Source organism: Balaenoptera physalus (genome assembly GCF_965194825.1).
Source record: "Balaenoptera physalus genome assembly, chromosome: 21".
NCBI lineage: Eukaryota > Metazoa > Chordata > Mammalia > Artiodactyla > Balaenopteridae > Balaenoptera > Balaenoptera physalus.
In genome coordinates this window covers 23,276,178-23,298,852 of record NC_138902.1, presented here as the reverse complement: position 1 = coordinate 23,298,852, position 22,675 = coordinate 23,276,178, and the positions used below count along the sequence as shown (strand labels likewise).

The following is a 22,675-nucleotide window of genomic DNA, read 5'->3' as shown; positions in this document are numbered from 1 at the left end:
AAACAGACCTCTTCAGTCTAATAGATACCGAGTTCAAAAAAGGAGGTAATGAAAATACTGAAGGAATTAAGAAAGGCCATCGACAGCAATGCAGATTACTGTAAAAAGAAACTAGAAAGAAGAGCCAAGAAAAATTAGAAAATTCATTTGCAGAGATGGAAGCTGAGCTAAAGGCAATGATAGCAGAATGAATAATGAAGAAAGAATAAGTGATCTGCAATATAGAATAATAGAAATTATCCAATCAAAACAACAGACAGGAAACCAAATGAAAAAAACAAAAAAGAAAAAAAAAAGCAATGTAAGAGATCTGTGGGATAATATAAAGCTGGCCAATCTATGCATAGTAGGGATTCCAGAGAGGGAAGAAAGAGAAAAAGGGATTGAAAATGTATTTGAAGAAATTATGGCTGAAAACTTCCCACACCTAAAGAAGGAAACATATCCAGCTACAGGAAGCACAGAGGGTCCAAACAAGAGGAACCCAAACAGACCCACACTAAGACATATTATAATTAAAATGGCAAAAGTTAGAGAGAGGCTTCTAAAGGCAGCAAAAACAGAGTTAATTACAAGGGAACTCCTATAATTCTTATCAGCTGATTTCTCTACAGAAACATTGCAGGCCAGAAGGGAGTGGCAAGATATATTCAGAGTCCTGAAAGGGGAAAACCTGCAACCTAGGGTACTGTACCCAGCAAGATTATCAGTTAGCATAGAAGGAGAGATAAAGAATTTCTCAGACAAGCAAAAACTAAAAGAATACAGCAATACTAAACTTATCTTAAAAAATTATTGAAAGGTCTTCTCTAAATAAAAAAGCAGCAAGAAGATATAGGAAGGAGGAAATCACAATTGGAAAATAAACTAGCCAGTATACACATCAAAAAGAAAAAAAATTAAAAACCCCTATTTGTGAAAGCAACAATAAACACAAGGAATAGCAAAAGGATAAACATTAAGATGTAAAAAAGGACATCAAAACCATAAAATGTAGAGAAGTAAAGTAAGAAAATGTAGATTCTTTAAGAATGTGTTTGAGCCTACATGACTATCAGTCTAAAGCAAGCACATCTAGGAAGGGGTTAAAAACAGGGGTACTTGAAAAACAGGGCAACCACAAATCAAAAGCATACAATAGATTCACAAAACCCAAAAAGAGAACACAAGCATAAAATAAAAGGAAATCATCAAACCACAAAAAGAAAAAAGGATAAAAGAAACAAAGAATCAACTGGAAAGCAAGGTTTAAAATGGCAATAAATACACATGTATCAATAATTACCTTAAATGTCAATAGACTGAATGTTCCAATCAAAAGACAGAGTGGCAGATTAGATTAAAAAACAAGAGTCTATAATATGCTGCCTACAAGAGAGCCACCTTAGGGCAAAGGACACACATAGACTGAAAGTGAGGGGATGGAAAAAAAGGTATTTCATACAAATGGAAATGACAAGAAAGCAGCAGTTGCAATACTCGTATCAGACAAAATAGACTTTAAAACGAAGGCCATAAAAAAAGGCAAAGAAGGACACTATATAATGATAAAAGGATCAATATAAGAAGACGATTATGCGCTTGTCAACATATATGCACCTAAATACATAAAGCAAATACTAACAGATAAAGGGAGAAATTGATGGGAATACAATAATAGTAGGAGACTTTAACACCCCACTCACAATAAATGGACACATCTTCTAGATAGAAAATCAATAAGGCACAGAGATCCTAAATGATACAACAGTGAGACTTAATTGATATTTTCAGGACATTATATCCAAAAAAACCCAGAATACACATTCTTTTCAAGTGCACATACTAGAGCACAAAACTAACCTCAAAAAATTTAAGAGTATAGAAATTATTTCAAGCGTTTTCTCTGACCACAACAGCATGAAACTAGAAATCAACCACAGGAAAAGAAATGAGAAACAATTACATGGAGACTACTAAACAACATGCTACTAAAAAAAACCAATGGGTCAACGAGGAAATCAAACAGTAAATTAAAAAATACCTTGAGACAAACAACAATGAAAACACAGCCGTACAAAATCTATGGGATGCAGCAAAAGCAGTTCTTAGAACAAAGTTCATAGCAATACAGGCCTTCCTCAAAAAACAAGAAAAATCTCAAACAACCTAACCTATCACCTAAAAGAATCAGAAGAACAACAAAACCTAAAGCCAGCAGAAGGAAGGAAATAATAAAGATCAGGGAGGAAATAAAATAGAGGTTAAAAAATATAGAAAAAAATCAATAAAACCAATAGCTGGTTCTTTGAAAGGATAAACAAGATTTTCAAACCTCTGGCCAGGCTCACCAAGAAAAGAGAACCCAAATAAAATAAGAAATGAAAAAGAAATCTCAACCAATATGCCAACAACTTTGACAAATTTGACAACCTAGATGAAATGGACAAGTTTCTACATACAACCCACCAAAACTGAATCAAGAAGAAATAGATAATTTGAACAGACTGATCACCAGAAGTGAAATAGAATCTGTAATTTAAAAAAAAAAAAAACAAAAAAAGAAACTCCCTACAAAGAAAAATCCAGGGCCAGATGGCTTCACAGGTGAATTCTACCAAACATCCAAAGAAGAACTTATTCCAATTCTCAAACTCTTCCAAAGACTGAGGAGGAGGGAACACTCCCAAGGACATTCTATGAAGCCACCGTCACCCTGGTACCAAACCAGATAAAGACACCACCAAAAAAAAAAAAAAAAAATTACAGGCCAATATCTTTGATGAATATAGATGCAGAAATTCTCAACAAAATATTAGCAAACTGAATCCAACAACACATAAAAAAGATCATACACCACAACCAAGGGGGAGTTATCCCAAGTTCACAAGGATGGTTCAACATATGCAAATCAATCAGTGGGATACACCACATCAAGAAAAGACAAAAACCACATGATCATCTCAATAGATGCAAAAAAGCATTTGTCAATATTCACCATCCATTCATGATAAAAACTCTTACCAAAGTGGGTATAGAGGGAACATATCTCCATATAATAAAAGCTATTTATGACAAACCCACAGCCAGTGTAATACTAAATGGTGAAAAGCTGAAAGCCTTCCTGCTAAAATCTGGAACAAGACAAGGATGCCTGCTCTCACCTCTTCTATTCAACATAGTATTGGAAGTCCTAGCCACAGCAATCAGACAAGAAATAAAAGGTATCCAAATTGGAAAGGAAGAGGTACAATAGTCACTATATGCAGATGACATGATACTATATATAAAAAACCCTAAAGACTCCACACAAAAGCTACTAGATCTAATAAATGAATTCAGCAAAGTAGCAAAATACAAGATTAACATACAGAATTCAGTTACATTTCTTTACACTAACAATGAAATATCAGAAAGGGAATGTAAAAATCAATACCTTTTAAAATTGCACCAAAAAATAAAATAAAGGACTAAAGAGAATTCAAAGAAATGGAAAGATATCCCATACTCTTGGATTGGAAGGATTAATATTGTTAAAATGGCAATATTACCTAAAGCAATCTACAGATTTAATGTGATCCCTATCAAATCACCCATGAAATTTTTCACAGAAGTAGAACAAATAATCCAAAAATTTATATAGACCCGTAAAAGACCCAGAATTGCCAGAGCAATCCTGAGGAAAAAAAACAAAGCAGGAGGCAAAACTCTCCCAGACTTCAGACAATACTACAAAGCTACAATCATCAGAACAGTGTGGTATTGGTACAGAAACAGACATACAGATCAAAGGAACAGAATAAAGAAATAAACCCATACACCTACAGTCAATTCATCTTCAATAAAGGAGGCAAGAATATAAAATGGGAAAAAGATGGTCTCTTCAGCAAGGGGTTCTGGGAAAGTTGTACAGCTGTGTGTAAATCAGTGAAGTTAGAACACACCCTCACAGCGTGCACAAAAATAAACTGAAAATGGCTTAAAGACTTAAGACGACACCATAAAACTAGAAGAGCATATAGGCAAAACATTCCCTAACACAATTTGTACCAGTGTTTTCTTAGGTCAGCCTCCCAAGGCAATAGAAACAAAAGCAAAAATAAACAGATGGGACCTAATCAAACTTACAAGCTTTTGCACAGCAAAGGAAACCATAAACAAAACGAAAAAGACAAACTACAAAATTAGAGAAAATATTTGCAAATGATGTGACTGACACAGGCTAATTTCCAAAATGTGTAAGCAGCTCATACAACTCAACAAAAAAAAAACAAACAATGCAATCAAAAAATGGGCAGAAGACCTAAATAGACATTTCTCCAAAGAAGAAATACAGATGACCAATAGGCACATGAAAAGATGTTCAACATAGCTAATAGAAAAATGCAAATCAAAACTACAATGGGGTACTACCTCACACAGGTCAGAATGGCCACTATTATAAAGGCCACAGGGCTCTGCTCTGCCAGTGGTTAAGAATCTGCCTTCCAATGCAGGGGACACAGGTTTGATCCCTGGTAGGGGAACTAAAATCCCACATGCCACAGGGCAACTAAGCCCATGTGCTCTAGAGCCCGTGCCCCACAACTAGAGAACCTGCATGCTGCACCTGCTGAGCCCGTGCACCACAAGTACTGAGCCCGCACGCCATAACTAGAGAGAAGCCCATGCACCAAAACGAAAGATCCCACATGCCGCAGTGAAGATCCCACATGCCGCAACTGACCCCATGCAGCCAAATAAATAATGTTTTTTTAAAAAAAAAAGCCCCAAATAACAAATGCTAGAGAGGGTGTGGAGAAAAGGGAACTTTCCTACACTGAAGGTGGGAATGAAAGTTGGTGCAGCCACTATGGAAAACAGTATGGAGGTTCCTCAAAAAGCTAAAAGTAGAGTTGCCGTATGATCCAGCAATCCCACTCCTGGGCACATATCCAGACAAAACTTTAATTCAAAAAGATACATACATCCCTATGTTCATAGCAGCACTATTCACAATAGCACATGTCACAAGACATGGAAACAACCTAAATGTCCATCAACAGAAGAATGGATAAAGAAGATGTGGTACATATATATATACAATGAAATACTGCTCAGCCAGGACAAAATAATGCTATTTGCAGCAACATGAATGCAACTAGAGGGATTATCATACTAAATGAAGTAAATCAGAAAGAGAAAGATAAATACTGTATGATATCACTTATATGTGGAATCTAAAATATGGCACAAATGAACCTATCAACAAAACAGAAATGGACTAGCAGACATAGAGAACAGACTCATTGTTGCCAAGGGGGAGGTGGGGAGGGAGAGGGATGGACTGGGAGTGTGGGGTTGGTAGATGCAAACTATTACATGTAGAATGGATAAACAAGGTCCTACTGTATGGCACAGGGAACTATATCCAATCTCCTGGGATAAACCATAATGGAAAAGAATATAAAAAAAGAATGTATATATGTGTATAATTGAGTCACTTTGCTTTACAGCAGAAATTAACACAACATTGTAAATCAACTATACTTAAGAAAAAAAAAGGGGACATGGTACCATCTAGTAAATTGTGCCTATAAGACAGCTATGTCTTCGAGCCTCTTAGCTTTGCTGTTATTCTTTTGATAGTTGTATCATTTTCTATACTTCTAAAAAATCTTGTCACCTCTTCTGTTATCCCCAGCTTTTTCCTGCCACTTTAATTCATTTTTGTCTCTTCATGTTTATACTTCACTCCTCCTGAAACTATTGTTCTTATGGTCTTGATCTGGAATTTAGGGTTTACATTTAAGTTTAATCTAATTAGCATATAGCAGGTGCTTTCTGGTCAAGCAGAGCACTGCAAGAGGCATAAAGAAGAGTTCCTATCCTGGAAAATCTGGTAATAGACCCACCAAAGCATTAGGCATAAGCATTTTTGAATTGAGTTGGATACAGTGATTGTGGTCAGATGGGAATAGATTACATAAAGGAATGGCTGTAAATGAATATCAGATGGACAGAGAATTGATCCCCCTGTGATGGACACTGTCTCTCAGTCCAGTTTTCAAAGGTCGGCCTACATCTGTCTGAATCTCAATTGAATCCTTCACCGGAACTTGAAATTTCAACATCACATCATCTCCAAATTGAGTTCTCATTCTGTGTCCAGCATAATATCAGTTGCCACGTGTTCGTTTTATCCTGGCTACCTGAATCTGATTGAACTTGATAGAAACAGCTTTTGATGAGCACAGAATTGAATAAGTACATTTTAAATGTTAACAAACCAACTTGTAGAAAATTTCAACATTACTTTCCAATCACCTCCACCACCCTCACTTTTATTATGCAGTCCTCTTCCACTGCTTTCAGTTAGTCATACTGTATGAGTCAGGATTCAGTCAGGAAAACAAAAGCAGCCACTCTATATATCCCGGGAGTGAAGGGTTTATTGTCGGAATTAAAGTTGACACCCCCATTGGGAGAGCTGGAGGAGGGAGGATCAGATCAGGCCATCGTCAGCGGAGCTCAGGGACTCTCTTCCTGACACAGTGGAGCACGGGCTCAGGACTTCAGGGGAAGCTGCTGTCATCCCTGGGAATCCCAGGGCAGTCCCCACCAGTATCTCAGTTTGCAGTAGTGGAGCAGGTGGTTTTCAAGAATGCTCTGGAAAGCTTCTGCAAATCTCACATCTGCCCACACTTGGCAACAGCCTCCAGAGAACAATGGCTTCCTCTCCCAACTTCCAAATCTTGAAAGAGTGCCTCTCATTGGTCATGTTTAACCTGGAACCACCCCCCCACATGGAGGGGGGAGGGAATCCTGGGAAATGTAGTAGTTTCTGATGTCTCTAAAGTATGGAAGGTGGCAGTGATGCTGAGTTGACAACAGGCAGGACACAGATAAGTCCAGTTTGATTCTAGGAGGAGCTTATTGATATCAATTCATGTCATAGCTCCTTTTGTCATTCTGAAACTTCATGTTTTAGGTTCAGTAAAAATCAATTCAGTGTGTAGTAAAGGTGACTTAAACGTTCTTGTATATAAGTTCCTAATTCATTCCATAGCCAGTAGTCAGCCCCTGCAGCATCAGATGAAGTTCTTTGCTGGAGATATGTTTATTTCTCAAATGAAACTGGAAGCTGAGACTTTTCCTATATCCTTTCTAGGATTCCTTCCTAGGATTCCACAATTCTTTGAAGACATTTAAAAATATCAATTAACTTGTCTTAATATTTTATTTATTTATTTTTTTTGGCCATGCCGTGTGGCATGCAGGACCTTAGTTACCCGACCAGGGATTGAACCCATGCCCCCTGCATTGGAAGCACAGCGCCTTAACCACTGGACCACCAGGGAAGTCCCTTAGTGTTTTAAATATATATTTTAAGAAAGCAGTTCTCAACTGGGGACAGTTTTGCCCCTGTGGGACATTTGGCAATATCTGGAGACAATCTGACCATCAGAACTGGGGGAGGTGCTACTTACTGGCAGCTAGTAGACAGAGGTCAGAGATGTGCTAAACATGCTACAATGCACAGGACAGTCCCCATAGCACAGAATTGTCCAGCCCCAGAAGCCAGTAGCCTGAGACTGAGATACCCTGTTTAGGTCAGGGAAGAGGAAAGAGTGCTATGAGGCAGGTCTGGATTATTTGAATCTTGGCTCTGCCACATATGAGCTGAGATATCTTGGACAATTTGCATTATATTTATGAGCTTCAGTTTCCCCATTTTATATGGGCATAATAGTGCCCTCCTTACATGATGGATAAAGGATTTGAGATAGCCATTCTGACAGGTGTGAGATGATAGCTCACTGTGGTTTTGATTTGCATTTCCCTGATGATTAGTGATGTTGAGATATCACCTCATACCTGTCAGAATGGATATTGTCAAGAAGACAAGAATAACAAGTATTAGTGAGGATGTGGAGAGAAAAGGAAACACTCGTGCACTGTTGGTGGGAGTGTAAATTGGTGCAGCCACTGTGGAAAACAGTATGGAAGTTCCTCAAAAAAATTAAAAATTGTACTATCATGAGATCCAGCAATGCCACTCCTGAGTATATATCCAAGGAAAATGAAAACACTAATTTGAAAAGATACATGCACCCCAGTGTTCATAGCAGCATTATTTACAATTGCCAAGATATGGAAACAACCTAAGCCCATCAACAGAAGAATGAATAAAGATGTGGTGTGTGTGTGTGTGTGTGTGTGTGTGTGTGTGTGTGTGTGTGTATCTACAATGGAACTCTACTCAGCCATAAAAAAGAATGAAATTTTGCCATTTGTGACAACATGGATAGACCTGGAGATTATCATAATAAGTGAAATAAGTCAGAAAGACAAATACTGTATGTTTTCACTTCTATGTGGAGTATAAAAAAATAAAACAAATGAACAAACATAACAAAACCGAAACAGACTCACAGATACAGAAAACAAATGGTGGTTACCAGAGGGAAGTGAAGGAGGCAGAGGGGTAAAGGGGATTAAAAGGTACAAACTACTAGGTATAAAATAGGTAAGTTACAAGGACGTAAAGTGCAGCACAGGGAATACAGTCAACATTTTATAATAACTTTATATGGAGGATAATCTATAAAAATACTAAATCACTATGTTGCACACCTGAAACTAACAGTATTGTAAGTCAACTATACTTCAATTAAAATTTTTTTAAGTTGGAAAAAGAATCTAACACCATAAAGTGCTCAATACAGATTAGCTTGGTGGTGGTTTTTTACTGCTGTAATTACATAAATATTTGTTTTATTAACACTATACAATGTGGATTCTTTTTAGGCAATCCCTAATGGACCCGCCTGGTGTTGGTGGCTTCTTGCCGTCCTTCCCGTTGACCCTCGCTATCAGCTGTCGGTTTTGTCAATGAAGTCTTTGAAAGAACGGTTGACAAAGATACAGCATATACTGACTTATTTTTCTAGAGACCAATCTAAGTAACCAACTGCTTGGATCTTCCTCTAAAATTACCCTAATCTGGCTGTGGTGATGGCCAGATTGTCCGCTGCCTTTGCACATCCAGTGCTGGTTTGAGAAATGTAATGAAACTGTTCTTTTTTTTTTCTTTTTCCTTCAACCTCCTGAATCGTGTGGTTCTGCAAACAAATACCTTCAACTAGGATTTAGACCACTAAGAACTTGCACAGAAAAACACACACTAAATGTGTGTTAAACCTCTACATTGTGATGAAGTTGCACTATGTACCATACTCGAAATGAGAACTCTGTGTGTGTGCGTGTGTGTGTGTGTGTGTGGGTGCGTGTGTGCGTGCGTGCGTGCCCGTGTGGGTAGTATGGGTGCATTTTCTCTGGCTTTAAAATTTTAAAAGAAAAAAAAAAAGCCATAGAGAGCAGAACTTGCCGAGGGTCATTTATTGCCCAAGTTTACAACAGTAGTGATACAAGTTTTTGCAAATTGAATTTGCCTCAGATTTCTCTGTCCTGATGCTTAATTTGCACAAGTACGTAAGCTATGGTATTGAGTATCACTCTTTGTCGGAAATACCGCTCTTGCTGAACTGTCTTGACCATTGACTAGGACACAGTTTCTTATTTATGTAAATACTTGCATCCCAATAGCCAACAGGCATCGGATGCAGAACCTAGAGCCAGTTTTCAGGAACAATTGCAAACCTGACTTGGTACTGTGCATCTATTCATAAAACACTTAAAACTGTGAAAATATGGTTTACACTTAACTGTACATAAAGGTAAATGGAGAACTCAGTTCAGTACCAGTTAGTTTGTACATTTTAGGGGGCGCTTTTCACATTAACTGCCCATCTATGTAATTTATAGTTTGACATGATATGTTTGTTTAAAAAAATTACATAGTATAAACCCATTAAGGATCTAAGGGAAGAGAAGCTTAATGTAGAACTAAGCTTTTAAAGTATGTTGGTTTTTTTTTTTTTTTTAAATTTTCGTCTTGGTGCAAATGTTAGTTATGCCTTATTCATATCACAGTTAGATCACCATGCTGTGACATGGTCTGTATTCATGCTGCCCTAGATACTTTTGTAATTATTTGTTGCAGACTTGTGACTGTCCCTCTTAACTTTCTTTTATGTAAGTAATTTGTAAAAGTTTCTTAAAAATTTTGCTTTTGCTTATTTAATTTTGAATAAAAGCTAAATTCGTAATACTTTTTTTTCCTTAATGATTAGGTTAATGTCAAAAAAAGATCAGCGGAGGAATCAAGCTACACAGAGTAGAGAACAGATGAGTTTTGCCTACTGTTTTGTGCTGTGAGATGTAAGCTATAGCTTTCAAAATACTTTTTTTTTTTTTGGTCATCTTTTGACCAAACAATGAAGTGTCTTAAGGAAAGTTTAGGCCTAGAACCATCCTCTAAAGCAGGGGTCCCCCAACCCCCGGACTGGTACCAGTCCGTGGCCTGTTAGGGACCAGGCCGCACAGCAGGAGGTGAGCTGCAGGCGAGCGAAGCTTCATCTGTCGCTCCCCATCACTCGCATTACCGCCTGAACTACCCCCTACCCCACCCCAGTCCGTGGAAAAAGTGTCATCCATGAAACTGGTCCCTGGGGCCAAAAAGTTTGGGACCGCTGCTCTAAGGCACATTTTTCAACCTCTGAAAAATCCATTTCCCTTTAGGATAAAGATAAGGCTCTTAGTTACCCCCACTGGGGACACCTCTTGGCTAAACAGCCTTGATTCTTTCAGTCCCTGATTTCCCAGCTAGGAGTTCTAAAATATAAATAAATCATCTTTTAATATTGAATGTTTTAATTAAAAAGGCAGAAATGACTGCCTAGATAGAGAGCCACCCTTTGCCCTCACAATTATGCTAGTCACGAATCGTGAATAGTTCTACAGAAAATGTCTAAAGAATGGGCCATTCCCCAAAAGTACCTTATCAATAGTTTCTGCAGTGTTAGATTGAACTTTCTTGTAATAAAAACTATCAAATGCCTGTTAAATAGCTTAAATAGTGTCTGGGTGGTATAAATGAAGAGTTTACCTATACAGTTCTGTATAGTTCTCAAAATATGTATCAGACGGCAGTAGGAGTTACCTGGTGCTGAATCTACATCCGTGGTATGTACTTGCGTGTGTCCACACATACACACGCACAAAGCAGCATTAAATGGTCTCTCTATATATACACACACATACTGATGGAAATTCATGGGTTTTATTTATCATTTGACCCTAGTTTTGTGGTAAGTGATCTCTGATAGTTATTCTGTCTATAGATTTTTTTTTTTTTAATCTCTGGAAATCTTTTTCCTACTGCACTTTCCATTCAGATTATCAGAAAAAGAAGGGGTGGGGGGAGAATCTGACTTTTTTTTTTCCCTTATCACTTTAAGTAACTAAGTTCTGCCATGAAGTCCATATTTCAAGCCAAGGTACCTGGTTGTTGATCTTCTTTCCTTACACACCTGTCTCTACATGTCCAGTTCTTCCTGTTCCTTGAGGTCAACTTGAATGCCTTCACTCAGCTAACACCCTGAATCCATAGCACTTTCCTTGTACTTTGCTTGTAGCACTTATGGGGGATATCTGAATTAAATACATAAACCCTCTCCTGAGTATCAAGACCAGTGTCTAGCAGTTTAGACAGATTTAATCTCCAAGACATAGGCTGACCACTGAACAGAGTTGAAATAAATGCCAGTTAAGAAGGGAAGTTGAATAAAGATGGTTAGACTGAGCAAATACCTCGTCTTACCTTCCTCCCCAAGTTCAAAACAATGACAGTAAAGACAACGAAATCTAATGGCATTGCAAAACCAAAGTCAGTGCTTTTTGAGGAATTTTTGAGATATGGAAACGGGATCTAATATAGAAGATGAGAGGAGAGCATAGCTTTACAGAAATGGAGGACTGCAGGGGAGCCCCAGACTGGTAGAGGGTCTTGGAAAACTCGGGCGGATTCCTTGGGGAGGCTGTACTCGACACGGCTGGATTGTTTGGCCTCTCCCCACTTGGCCAGGGCAGCAGGCAGCAACAGCAGCTGTTCTCAGGCCAAAGCACCAAATGTGGGCGTTGGGCCAGAGAAGGCCATGAAACCTTTATTAGCCACATGGGATGGAGGGCTCTCATGCACAGACAGCAGGCTGCCGACCTCGCTCACACGGCGTGCGTTCCAGCGTTCCCCACAATCAGCAGAGGCAGGCCACCCAGAACCACACCAGCACCCACAGGAAGGAATAGAGCTCCCACATGACAAAGATGAGTAGACAGTTAAGTCCTACAAATTTGAGGGAAAACATTCTAAACAATACAACAAATCCAGTGCCCTTCGATTTGAGGATGTGCAATTCCAAAAATTATCTGGAGATCTAAAATACGTTCCTCAGACAGTCCCTGGCACCACAGAAACATTCAATAAAAGTTTCTGGGGTCAGTGAATGAATCATACAAATAAACTAAGCAGACGAGTTAAATAGAAGAATGAATTCAGACAAAGGATGAAGGAATGAGGCAGAGCGTTGAGTTGGGGTCCTTTCCAGAACACAATGCAGAAATCAGCAGAGGCAGAGTAGGAGGGAAATATCGAGACGTGGAGGAGAGATTCAAAGTTTTAACATTCATCTGAGAGAAGTTTCTTAAGAGTAGGGAAGAAACAAATAATGCAAGTAATTAGCTCAAGAGTAATAATTTATGTGCTTTCTTAGGTACCAAGTTGATCCATTTAAATAGGACAATAAGGCAAACTTAGATGACCGAGGACAGACAAAACAGCAATAACTCAACTGTCTGGCTCATCGATCCACAGGGAGATGACTGACTCAATGAGATGAATTTTCTTCCTAAGCCAACACTTAAATGCCAACATTTTTTACAGATAGGACATTTATGACGCGGCTTAATAAATGAGCTCTCTTACAGACCTGCCTTCACATAGCTTTTGGCTGTTCACCAAAATTTAAAAGTATCCTTAAGGACTTTTTTTTGGTGGGGGGGCAGGTCACAGTAGGATATTGAAAAGCGCACAGACTTCGTTTCAAAATGTGGTAAACACGCACATTTAATCCTCAGAAAAGTCCTGTGAAGTAGGTGGTGTCCTTGTAAGGATGAGGAAATGGAAACACTAAGTAGTTAAGTAATTTGTCAAAGGATTACACAGCTAATGTGTGGTGGAACTGACCGAACCCGGGCAGTCTGGCTCAACCTTACCACCACCCAAGTTCTAAGGCATCTAAGAAGGTCGATATGTGAAGGGTCTGGAAGTGACTGACGTGACTCCCTGACTTAGTAGGCTTTACACTTGGGGGAGGGGTGCATTTTAGAGCGATAACATTAGGACTTATTTTTAAGCACCTCACCAAGATGATGAGATGGCCAAATTGGGCTCAGCCCTATATTTTTGGGAGCAGTGTAAATTGCTAACAACCTTTTTAGAAAGTAATATTGCAGTTATGTATCAAGGATCATTAAAATGTTCATAATCTTCAACCCAAGCTCATAACTGTGGCGTCTTCTTATCCCCCATGTTTCAAGTCGCAGAGACCCAAATTAAAACAAAAACCCACAACAGAACAATGGTATATAACATTGAAATTGGGAAAATCTCATATGCTTATATACCCCATGCTTATAATACCTTCTGCATTCTTTGAAATGCCTTTGTTGCTGTGTACTCAATGATTCTCAAATCTTAATCCACTTGATTTAACTGTAAACCAGTATCACTGGAATTAGTCAAGACAGTCAACAAACTCTTCCAAAAAAGTAAAGGAAAGGAGGGAGGAAGGAGTGTATAGGAGATTCCTGAAATGAATTTTCTTATCATCAACAAATTGAATATGAAGCTAGAGAAATAACGATGTAGCAACATACAGATCACTGTTGAACAGCCTAACATGCTAGAACACATCTAAGCAAGGACAGCAAAGAAAACAAAATGGCAAGGTGAAAGGCTGTAAGAACTCCTTGTGCAAGCCAGGGAGGGAAAGAAAAACATACCTTTAGTTCCAAGGACATTTCCACATCTGTGGAGTTAGAACAGACTTAGGAATTACCAGACTTAGGAATTACCTCTCGTACTCAAATGTCCAAGCCCAAGACAGGATGTTAAGTGGCAAGTAAAAACAGATGTGCAATAACCAGGTCTCTTGGTGTGGAGCAGTGGCCTTCGATTGAGCTCCTCTTAAGTTCCAGACCCCATACTAGGCACGTACATACATGTATGTTGCTGCTGAAAGTCTAATGCAAACCTGACTTTTGTTCTTTTAAGTGATCTAGGTTCTTCCCTGGCACCCCAATTTTTAAATAACTTCCCTGTTCTCTCTCAGCATGAAGTAATAGTTGAATTTATTCAGTGTTTTGGACTTGGTATTTCACTGTAAATGTATTGAACTATGCCACAGATGCACATACATATATACACACATACATATCTCCAAATATACATTTTTCTTTTTCTCTTCTTCTTTACCATTACATGTATGTTAGCCCATTTGATATTCTTTCATAGCTCTCTGATGCTCTATTTTCCCTTTCTTTGCTCTTTGTGTTTCAGTTTAGATAATTTTTCTTCGATCTATCTTGGAGTGTGGGCATTGGTTTGTGTTGAGGGGTTCACTAAATTACTCCATAATACTGCTGCCTGGGCATCAACTTGTGCAGCCAAGTGCCCAGTGGGGGCCTTGAACTGACACTAGCCCTCCCATGGGTGCGTGCCCTCCATGGAAGCCTCAGAGTCACAAGTTCCTGATGTGACTTCTCCAACACCCCTGCTGATAAACAGTCTCTCCTGCCTCCTAGCCTTCTCCACTTGTGCATAAGAGCCCCCTGGAGTGAGCTTAAACCCTGCCCTTTATGGTTTGAATTAACTGATATCCAGGCTTAACCTGGGACCCGCAAAGCACTGCACCTGTGGACCCTAATAAAGCCAAGTGCCCCAGGTCCTGCTGGTCCCACTCTGCCTGCATCCTGCCTTAACCTCTCCATGTGGCCCCTCGAGGCTGCCATGGACCTCCGCCAGGACCTCTGAGTAATAATAATCTTCTCTATTTCCCTTTCCCTTTCAGTCTTTGTTAAACTGTGGCTCATCACTGGACTCAGTACCAAGGTTCTACTTAACAAATGTTAATTTAACAAAATCACAACAGTTTGCCTGAGGATTTTTCTTTATGTTGGTGTTTTATACTCAGTTTTATGCTGGTGTTTTATACTCAGTTTTATGCTTTTCCTGCTGCCTGTGCCTCACGGCAGTTTATAATTTTTCAGTGCTTACTTGCCTGGTAAATAAGGGGGTTTCTCTCTTATCATGGGCCCCCCTCAGTTGGAGACACTCCACTCCAGCATGAACTTTGAAGATGGCTCTGCCGGTTTTGTATGTAGAGAATAGGTTCCTACTGTTGAAAGCCACTCGGTTTGTGGTACACCGCAACCTCAGGACCTAATACAGCATTCAATTCAGGCTGACAACAAGGATTATGATGCAAAGGCCATGTGGAAGTGGGTCTGAAAGTGGTTGAAAACTTCCTTTTTCAGATATAATTGATTCTAGTAACTGGAGTTGGGAAATTTGTAGGTAAAGTTGACAATAATGAAGAAAGGTAGGGAATGCAAGACAAATCAACAGATGAGACTCAAAATAATTATGCCGTGACTCCAGAAACATCTATTCACAAACCCATTCAGACTAGCTGTCAAATATGAGACATTGTAGACAAGAAAATCATCCTCCTGATGTGGTGAAAAGGGAACCCTCCTACACTGTTGGTGGGAATGTAAGTTGGTGCAGCCACCATGGAGAACAGTATGGAGGTTCCTTAAAAAACCAAAAATAGAACTACCATATGATCCAACAATCCCACTTCTGGGCATATATCCAGATAAAACTCTAATCCCAAAAGATACATGCACCCCTATGTTCTTAGCAGCACTATTCACAATAGCCAAGACATGGAAACAACCTAAATGTCCATCGACAGATGAATGGATAAAGAAGATGTGGTACATATATACAATGGAATATTACTCAGCCATAAAAAAGAATGAAATAATGCCATTTGCAGCAACATGAATGAAACTAGAGATTATCATACTAAGTGAAGTAAGTCAGAAAGAACAAGACCATATGATATCACTTATGTGGAATTTAAATTATGACACAAACGAACCTATCTACGAAACAGAATCATGGACATAGAGAACAGACTGGTGGTTGGGTTGCCAAAGGGGAGGGGGTTGGGGGAGGGATGGAGTGGGAGGCTGGGGTGAGCAGATGTAAGCTTTCATATATAGCATGGATAAGCAACAAGGTCCTACCGTGTAGCACAGAGAACTACACGCAATATCCTGTGATAAACCATAATGGAAAAGAATATAAAAAAACAATGTCTATATATGTATAACTGAATCACTTTGCTGTACAGCAGAAATTAACACAACACTGTAAATCAACTATACTTCAATAAAAAAAATTTTTAAATCATCCTCCCATCCCAAGTCAACATATCTGAATGATTCTAGCACATCATATGTATACTAGTTACTCAATAAATACCTCTAGAATGACTGCCTATCTGGATATAAATATGAACAAGTGATTTCATGTTACTACTAAGTTGGTTTGATTTTCAAAACTGAGAGATCAATGGGGTCTCTGGGGAAACAGAAATTTCATGAAGTCAAGTTACTTTCATTCTTAATTTTACAGAGTCTTATGCTACTTCTGCACCATATTGTTGACAATATATGAAGGTTAAGAATGTCAGATGGTTAGAAAATCTAGATCTAAGTGAGACAGCACTGTTTTACTGTTGTTGGGCAAGGAATAGCGACTTTATTTGGAAAGCCCGAAGGCTGAGAAGACAGCAGACTAGCATCCCAAAGAACCACCTTCCTGGAGGCAGAACTCAGGCTTCATTTATACTAAAACAGGAGGGGGTAAAGTCCTGGGTCCCGTCACACTTCCAAGGAGATGTGTTAATTCCTTCCTTCCTGCACCCGTTCACAGGATGTGTCAGGATGTTTCCTGTGAGCAAGAGCCTACTTTGTGCCAGGTGCTCTCACAGCGACAAGGGACTCTGTGGAATAAAGTAAGGTCTGTGCCCTCAATAAGCTTCAAACACTAGACTGGGGGGGAGAGACTAGATTAAATAGTCCAAAGAGTGGCCACAGGGCAGGTCAAAGGGCACTGATCCAGCACACAGTCCATCGCAACCAGCTCTCACGCAAGGCTCACATCCCAGGGTCTGAGGATACCGAGCGGTCTTCTCTGAAGACCTGGGCTTCCTTTGAAGGAAGGAGGGAGATCTGCAGGCTTCCTGGATCCTACTCTAGTCCTTGAAGTCTCTGGCCAGGACAGACACGCCCATGGCTCCCTGAAGGTGGCGCACACGCGGCCCCGTGTGACCGCGGCAGAGGGCGTGCCGCCCTGGGTCCAGGTCCGTGCGGCTCTTGGGTGCCCAGCAGAGACCAACGGGGTTAGGGGACAGCCGCCTCCACCTGCTGGCCCAGTACAGACCTACTGGGGCCATCGCACCTTCCACCAAGGCCGCGGAGAAGCTGGATGGGGCTAGGACGAGGAGGCTCACCGGTCCTCCCCACGCCAGGCGTGGTCCAGGTGGGGTCTGTGGCTGAACTCCACTCGTGGCAGTGGTCCAGCGTCCACTGCTAGACGCGCCAGAAGTCCTCCCAGATGGGGAAGAGGCCGGTTCTCCGCACCACCTGCCGGCCGAAGCTGGGGAGGCCTCTGAAGCCAGCAGTCCTTAGCTTCTGTTTCTGAAAGTTGCCTTTGGGTCCATAGTCCTGCCTGCTCCGTCCAGGCTGCGAGAGCTACCAGGGCTCATGGTCCAGCAGCTGCGCCATCTCAGCCTCCTTCTCCCTGGTCACGAGGTCCTCTATCAACGTTGCACTGGGAAGCGGCTGGCTCAGTCTTAAAAGTCAGACTCCCTGGCCCCCATGGCCCAGCCAGTGTCTGAGCAGTAGATGAGAGGTTGTGCTTCCTGTGGGTAGTGGTGCCAGGGCGGGGCCGCCTCCCTGCTGCTGCTGGACCAGACAGGTCCAGATGCCCTTGCACAGCATTCCTGGAGGCCCTTCAGGGCCGCCACCACAGCAGCCAGGATGACACTGTGAGGGCACCACTGCAGACAGAGGAAGGAGTAAGTACAAAACCCTAAGAGGAGAATGAGATTGGTGTGTGCAGGTATGAAAAGGAGGCCAATGAGGCCAGAGTTTAGGGATTAAAGAGAATAGCAGAAGCAAAGAACAGAGAATTAGGCAGAGACCAGATTACGTAATATTTTATAGACCACAGTAAGGACACTTTGGATTTTCTTTGAGCTGGTTTGGGAAGCTGTTGTAGAGTTTAAAGCAAGGGAGGCATATGCTCCCGGTGGCCCCCTGCCGTGTGGAGAATGAGAGAGTACTATTTTCACAGTTAGATCTTTGGTTCCAACAATACTTATTAGCGTCTACCATGTGCCCAGATCCGTTACAGGTATTTGGAATACTTGTATCGACTCCTTTTAAACTTACGGTTTGGTAGAAAAGACAGATACGTCGCAAATGTGTTATGTGCATGATCAGTGTTCCAGGGTAGGCTGTGCTGACTGGGGAGTACACGGCCACTGTGACGTCAACGAAGAATGGAAACTAAATGGAGAATTGATATAGACCAGGATTGGACCGGTGAAAAAAATGGGTGTGGGCAGTGGTCCAGGTAGAGTGATCAACATGGGATCAGAGAACCACACAGAATTTTGTATTGCTTATGGTGTGCCCAGAAGGAAAGTGGGTAAGGGGAGAAATAGGTCTAGATGAGGCTGAGGTGGTAGGTGGGTGTCAAATCACAAAGGCACTAGAAAGAGCTAGGACTTTATTCCAATGGAAAGCATCCCTTATCAAACACTCACTTCATCCAGATTTTTTCATACATGACAGATCACAAAAGGCTGCCTCACTTTAGACCTAACCAATGTTATTCCTGCGCTCAAAAGTTTACAACAAAATATCCATGGCCAGAAAAAAAAATTCACAGTTAGTCTGATATCAAAATAGCTTTAATTAGCAGATGAAATCAATCAATATGCTATTTGTTGAACTTTTACTATGTATATAACATATAAATACTAAAATCTTATGCCTGTTGATTTTAAATCTCTGGGTGGTTCATAGGCATTAGGAAACAATTATTTATATATTTTAGACTTTTAAATTCAAAGTATAACGCACATATAGAAGAGCGTACAGGATTCTGGACAAGATGGCCGAGTAGAAGGACTTGAGCTCACCTCCTCTCACAAAAACACCAAAATCACAACTAACTGCTGAACAACCACCGATAAAAAAGACTGGAACCCACCAAAAAAGATATTTCACATCCAAAGACAAAGAAGAAGCCACAACAAAATGGTAGGAGCAGCACTTTCACAGTATAAACAAATCCCATACCCACCAGGTGGGCGACCCACAAACTGGAAAATAATTATATTGCAGAAGTTCTCCCACAGGAGTGAGCGTTCTGAGCCGAACACCAGGCTCCCCAGACTGAGGGTCTGGCATTGGGAGAGGGTGCCCCCAGAGCACTTGACTTTGAAGGCCGGCGAGGCTTGAATGCAGGAGCACCACGGGACTGGGGAACAGATTCCACCCTTGGAGGGCACACACAGGGTTTCACATGCACTGGGACCCAGCACAGAGCAGTGACTCCACAGAAGCCTGGGCTAGATCTACATGCGGGTCTTGGAGACTCTGCTGGGGAGGTGAGGGTTCGCTATGGCTCACTGTGGAGGCAAGGGCACTGGTGGTACAGGCCCTAGGGAACACTGCTCTGTGTGAGGTCTCCCAGAGGTCACCATTTTGGCACCGAGACCTGGCCTCACCCAACGGCCTGCAGACTCCAGTGCTGGGACACCTCAGGCCAAACAACCAGCGGGGGTCGGGGGAGAAAACAGCCCCACCCATCAGCAGACAGGCTGCCTCACGTCTTCCTGAGCTCACAGCCACCTCTAAACACACTCCTTGACATGGTCCTGCCCACCAGATGGACAGGCCCAACTCCACCCACCAGTGGGCAGGCACCAGTCCCTTTCACTAGGAAGCCTGCACAAGGCCCTGGACCAACCTCACCCACAAGGGGGCAGACACCAGAAGCAAGAGGAAGTACAATCCTGCACCCTGTGAAAAGGAGACCACAAACATGGAAAGTCAGACAAAATGAGACAGCAGAAAAGTATCTGCTGTCTTGTTCCAGATGAAGAAACAAGATGAAAACCCAGAACAACAACTAAATGAAGTGGAGATAGGCAATCTACCCAAAAAAGAATTCAGAGTAATGACAGTAAAGAGAATCCAAGATCTCAGAAAAAGTATGGAGGCACAGACAGAGAAGATACAAGAAATGTTTAACAGGGGGAGGAGTCAAGATGGTGGAAAAGGAGGACATGGAGTTCACCTCTCCCCACAAGTACACCAAGAATACATCTACAAATGGAACAATTCTCACAGACCACCTGCTGAACACTAGCAGAAGACCTTGGAAACCTAAAAGGACAAGAAAAATCCCCACACAACCGGGTAGCGTGGGACAGGACCTGCACCCCTGGTGGGGAGCTGAAGAACAGATGAGATTCCCACACCCGGGGAAAGCCTCCCTCACCAGCAGAGACATCAGCTGGGACAGACAGCTGGCACACAATACAAGCAAACTGAACCCAACAATAAATTAAAAGGATCATACACCATGATCAAGTGGGATTTGTCCCAGGGATGCAAGGATTCTTCAATATCCACAAATCAATCAGTGTGATACACCACATCAACAAAAGACAAAAACCACATGATCATCTCAAAAGATGCAGAAAAAGCTTCTGACAAAATTCAACAACCACTTACGTTAAAAACTCTCCACAAAGTGGGCACAGAGGGAACCTACCTCAACATAATAAGGGCCATATACGACAAACCCACAGCAAACATCATTCTCAATTGTGAAAAACTGAAAGCATTTCCTCTAAGATCAGGAATGAGACAAGGATGTCCACTCTCACCACTTTTATTCAACATAGTTTTGGAAGTCCTAGCCACGGCAATCAGAGAAGAAAAAGAATAAAAGGAATCCAAATTGGAAAAGAAGCAGTAAAACTGTCACTGTTTGCAGGTCACATGATACTATACATAGAAAATCCTGAAGATGCTATCAGAAAACTACCGAATTCATTGATGAGCCATAGTAAAGTTGGAGGATACAAAATTAATACACAGAAATCTCTTGCATTCCTATACACTAACAACAAAAGATCAGAAAGAGAAATTAAGGAAACAATCACATTTAGCATCCCATCAAAAAGAATAAAATACCTGGGAAAAAACCTACCTAAGGAGGCAAAATACCTGTAGTCAGAAGACTATAAGACACTGATGAAAGAAATAAAAGATGACACAAACAGATGGAGACATATACTGTGTTACTGGACTGGAAGAATCAATATTATCAAAATGACTCTACTACCCAAAGCAATCTACAGAGTCAATGCAATTCCTATAAAATTGCCAATGGCATTTTTCACAGAATTAAAACAAAACATTTTTACAATCTGTATGGAAACACAAAAGGCCCCGAATAGCTAAAGCAATCCTGAGAAAGAAAAACGGAGCCAGAGGAATCAATTCCCTGACTTCAGATTATACTACAAAGCTACAGTAATCAAAACAGTATGGTACTGGAGCTAAAACAGAAATATAGATCAATGGAACAGGACAGAAAGCCCAGAAATAAAACCACACACTTATGGTCAACTAATCTACAACAAAGGAGACAAGACTACACAATGGAGAAAAGACAGTCTCTTCAATAAGTGGTGCTGGGAAAACTGGACAGCTACATGTAAAAGAATGAAATTAGAACATTCTCTAATACCATACACAAAAATAAACTCAAAATGGATTAAAGACGTAAATGTAAGTCCGGATACTATAAAACTCTTAGAAGAAAACACAGAAAGAACAATCTTTGACATAAATCTCAGCAGTATCTTTTTGGATCCACCTCCTCGAGTAATGAAGATAAAAACAAAAATAAACAAATGGGACCTAATTAAACTTAAAAGCTTTTGCTCAGCAAAGAAAACCATAAACAAAACGAAAAGACAACACTTAGAGTGGGAGAAAATATTTGCAAATGAAGTAACTGACAAGGGATTAATCTCCAAAATATACAAACAGCTCATGCAGCTCAATATCAAAACAACAAATGACCCAATCAAAAAATGGGCAGATCTCAATAGACGTTTCTCCAAAGAAGACATGCAAATGACCAAAAAACACATGAAAAGATGCTCAAAATCAATAATTATTAGAGAAATGCAAATCAAAACTACAATGAGGTATCATCTCACACCAGTCAGAACGGCCTCATCAAAAAATCTACAAACAATAAACGCTGGAGATGGTGTGGAGAAAAGGGAACCCTCCTACACTGTTGGTGGGAATGTAAATTGATACAGCCACTATGGAGAACAGTATGCAGGTTCCTTAAAAAACTAAAAATAGAGCTACCATATGATCCAGCAATCCCACTCATGGGCATATATTCGGAGAAAACCAGAATTCAAAAAGATACATGCACCTCAATGTTCACTGCAGCACTATTTACAATAGCCAGGACGTGGAAGCAACGTAAATGTCCATCAACAGAGGAATGGATAAAGAAGATATGGTACATATATACAATGGAATATTACTCAGCCATAAAAAAGAACAA

At 40.6% G+C, this 22,675-nt stretch overlaps 1 protein-coding gene and 1 long non-coding RNA gene across 5 annotated transcripts in view; one reads left to right on the top strand and one right to left on the bottom strand.

Moving 5' to 3' along the window:
• LONRF1 (LON peptidase N-terminal domain and ring finger 1) overlaps positions 1-10,132 on the top strand; it is a 44,687-nt gene extending 34,555 nt beyond the window's left edge. For all 4 annotated transcript variants that reach the window (XM_082444616.1, XM_082444618.1, XM_082444615.1 and 1 more), the window contains one exon: positions 8,770-10,132. In XM_082444616.1, the coding sequence (XP_082300742.1) occupies positions 8,770-8,928 (159 nt within the window). In that variant the 3' untranslated portion in view covers positions 8,929-10,132. The remainder of the gene's footprint in view (positions 1-8,769) is intronic.
• Positions 1-22,675, bottom strand: part of LOC309651742 — a 77,838-nt gene that overhangs the window by 19,455 nt on the left and 35,708 nt on the right. The gene's annotated exons all lie outside the window — the stretch shown is intronic.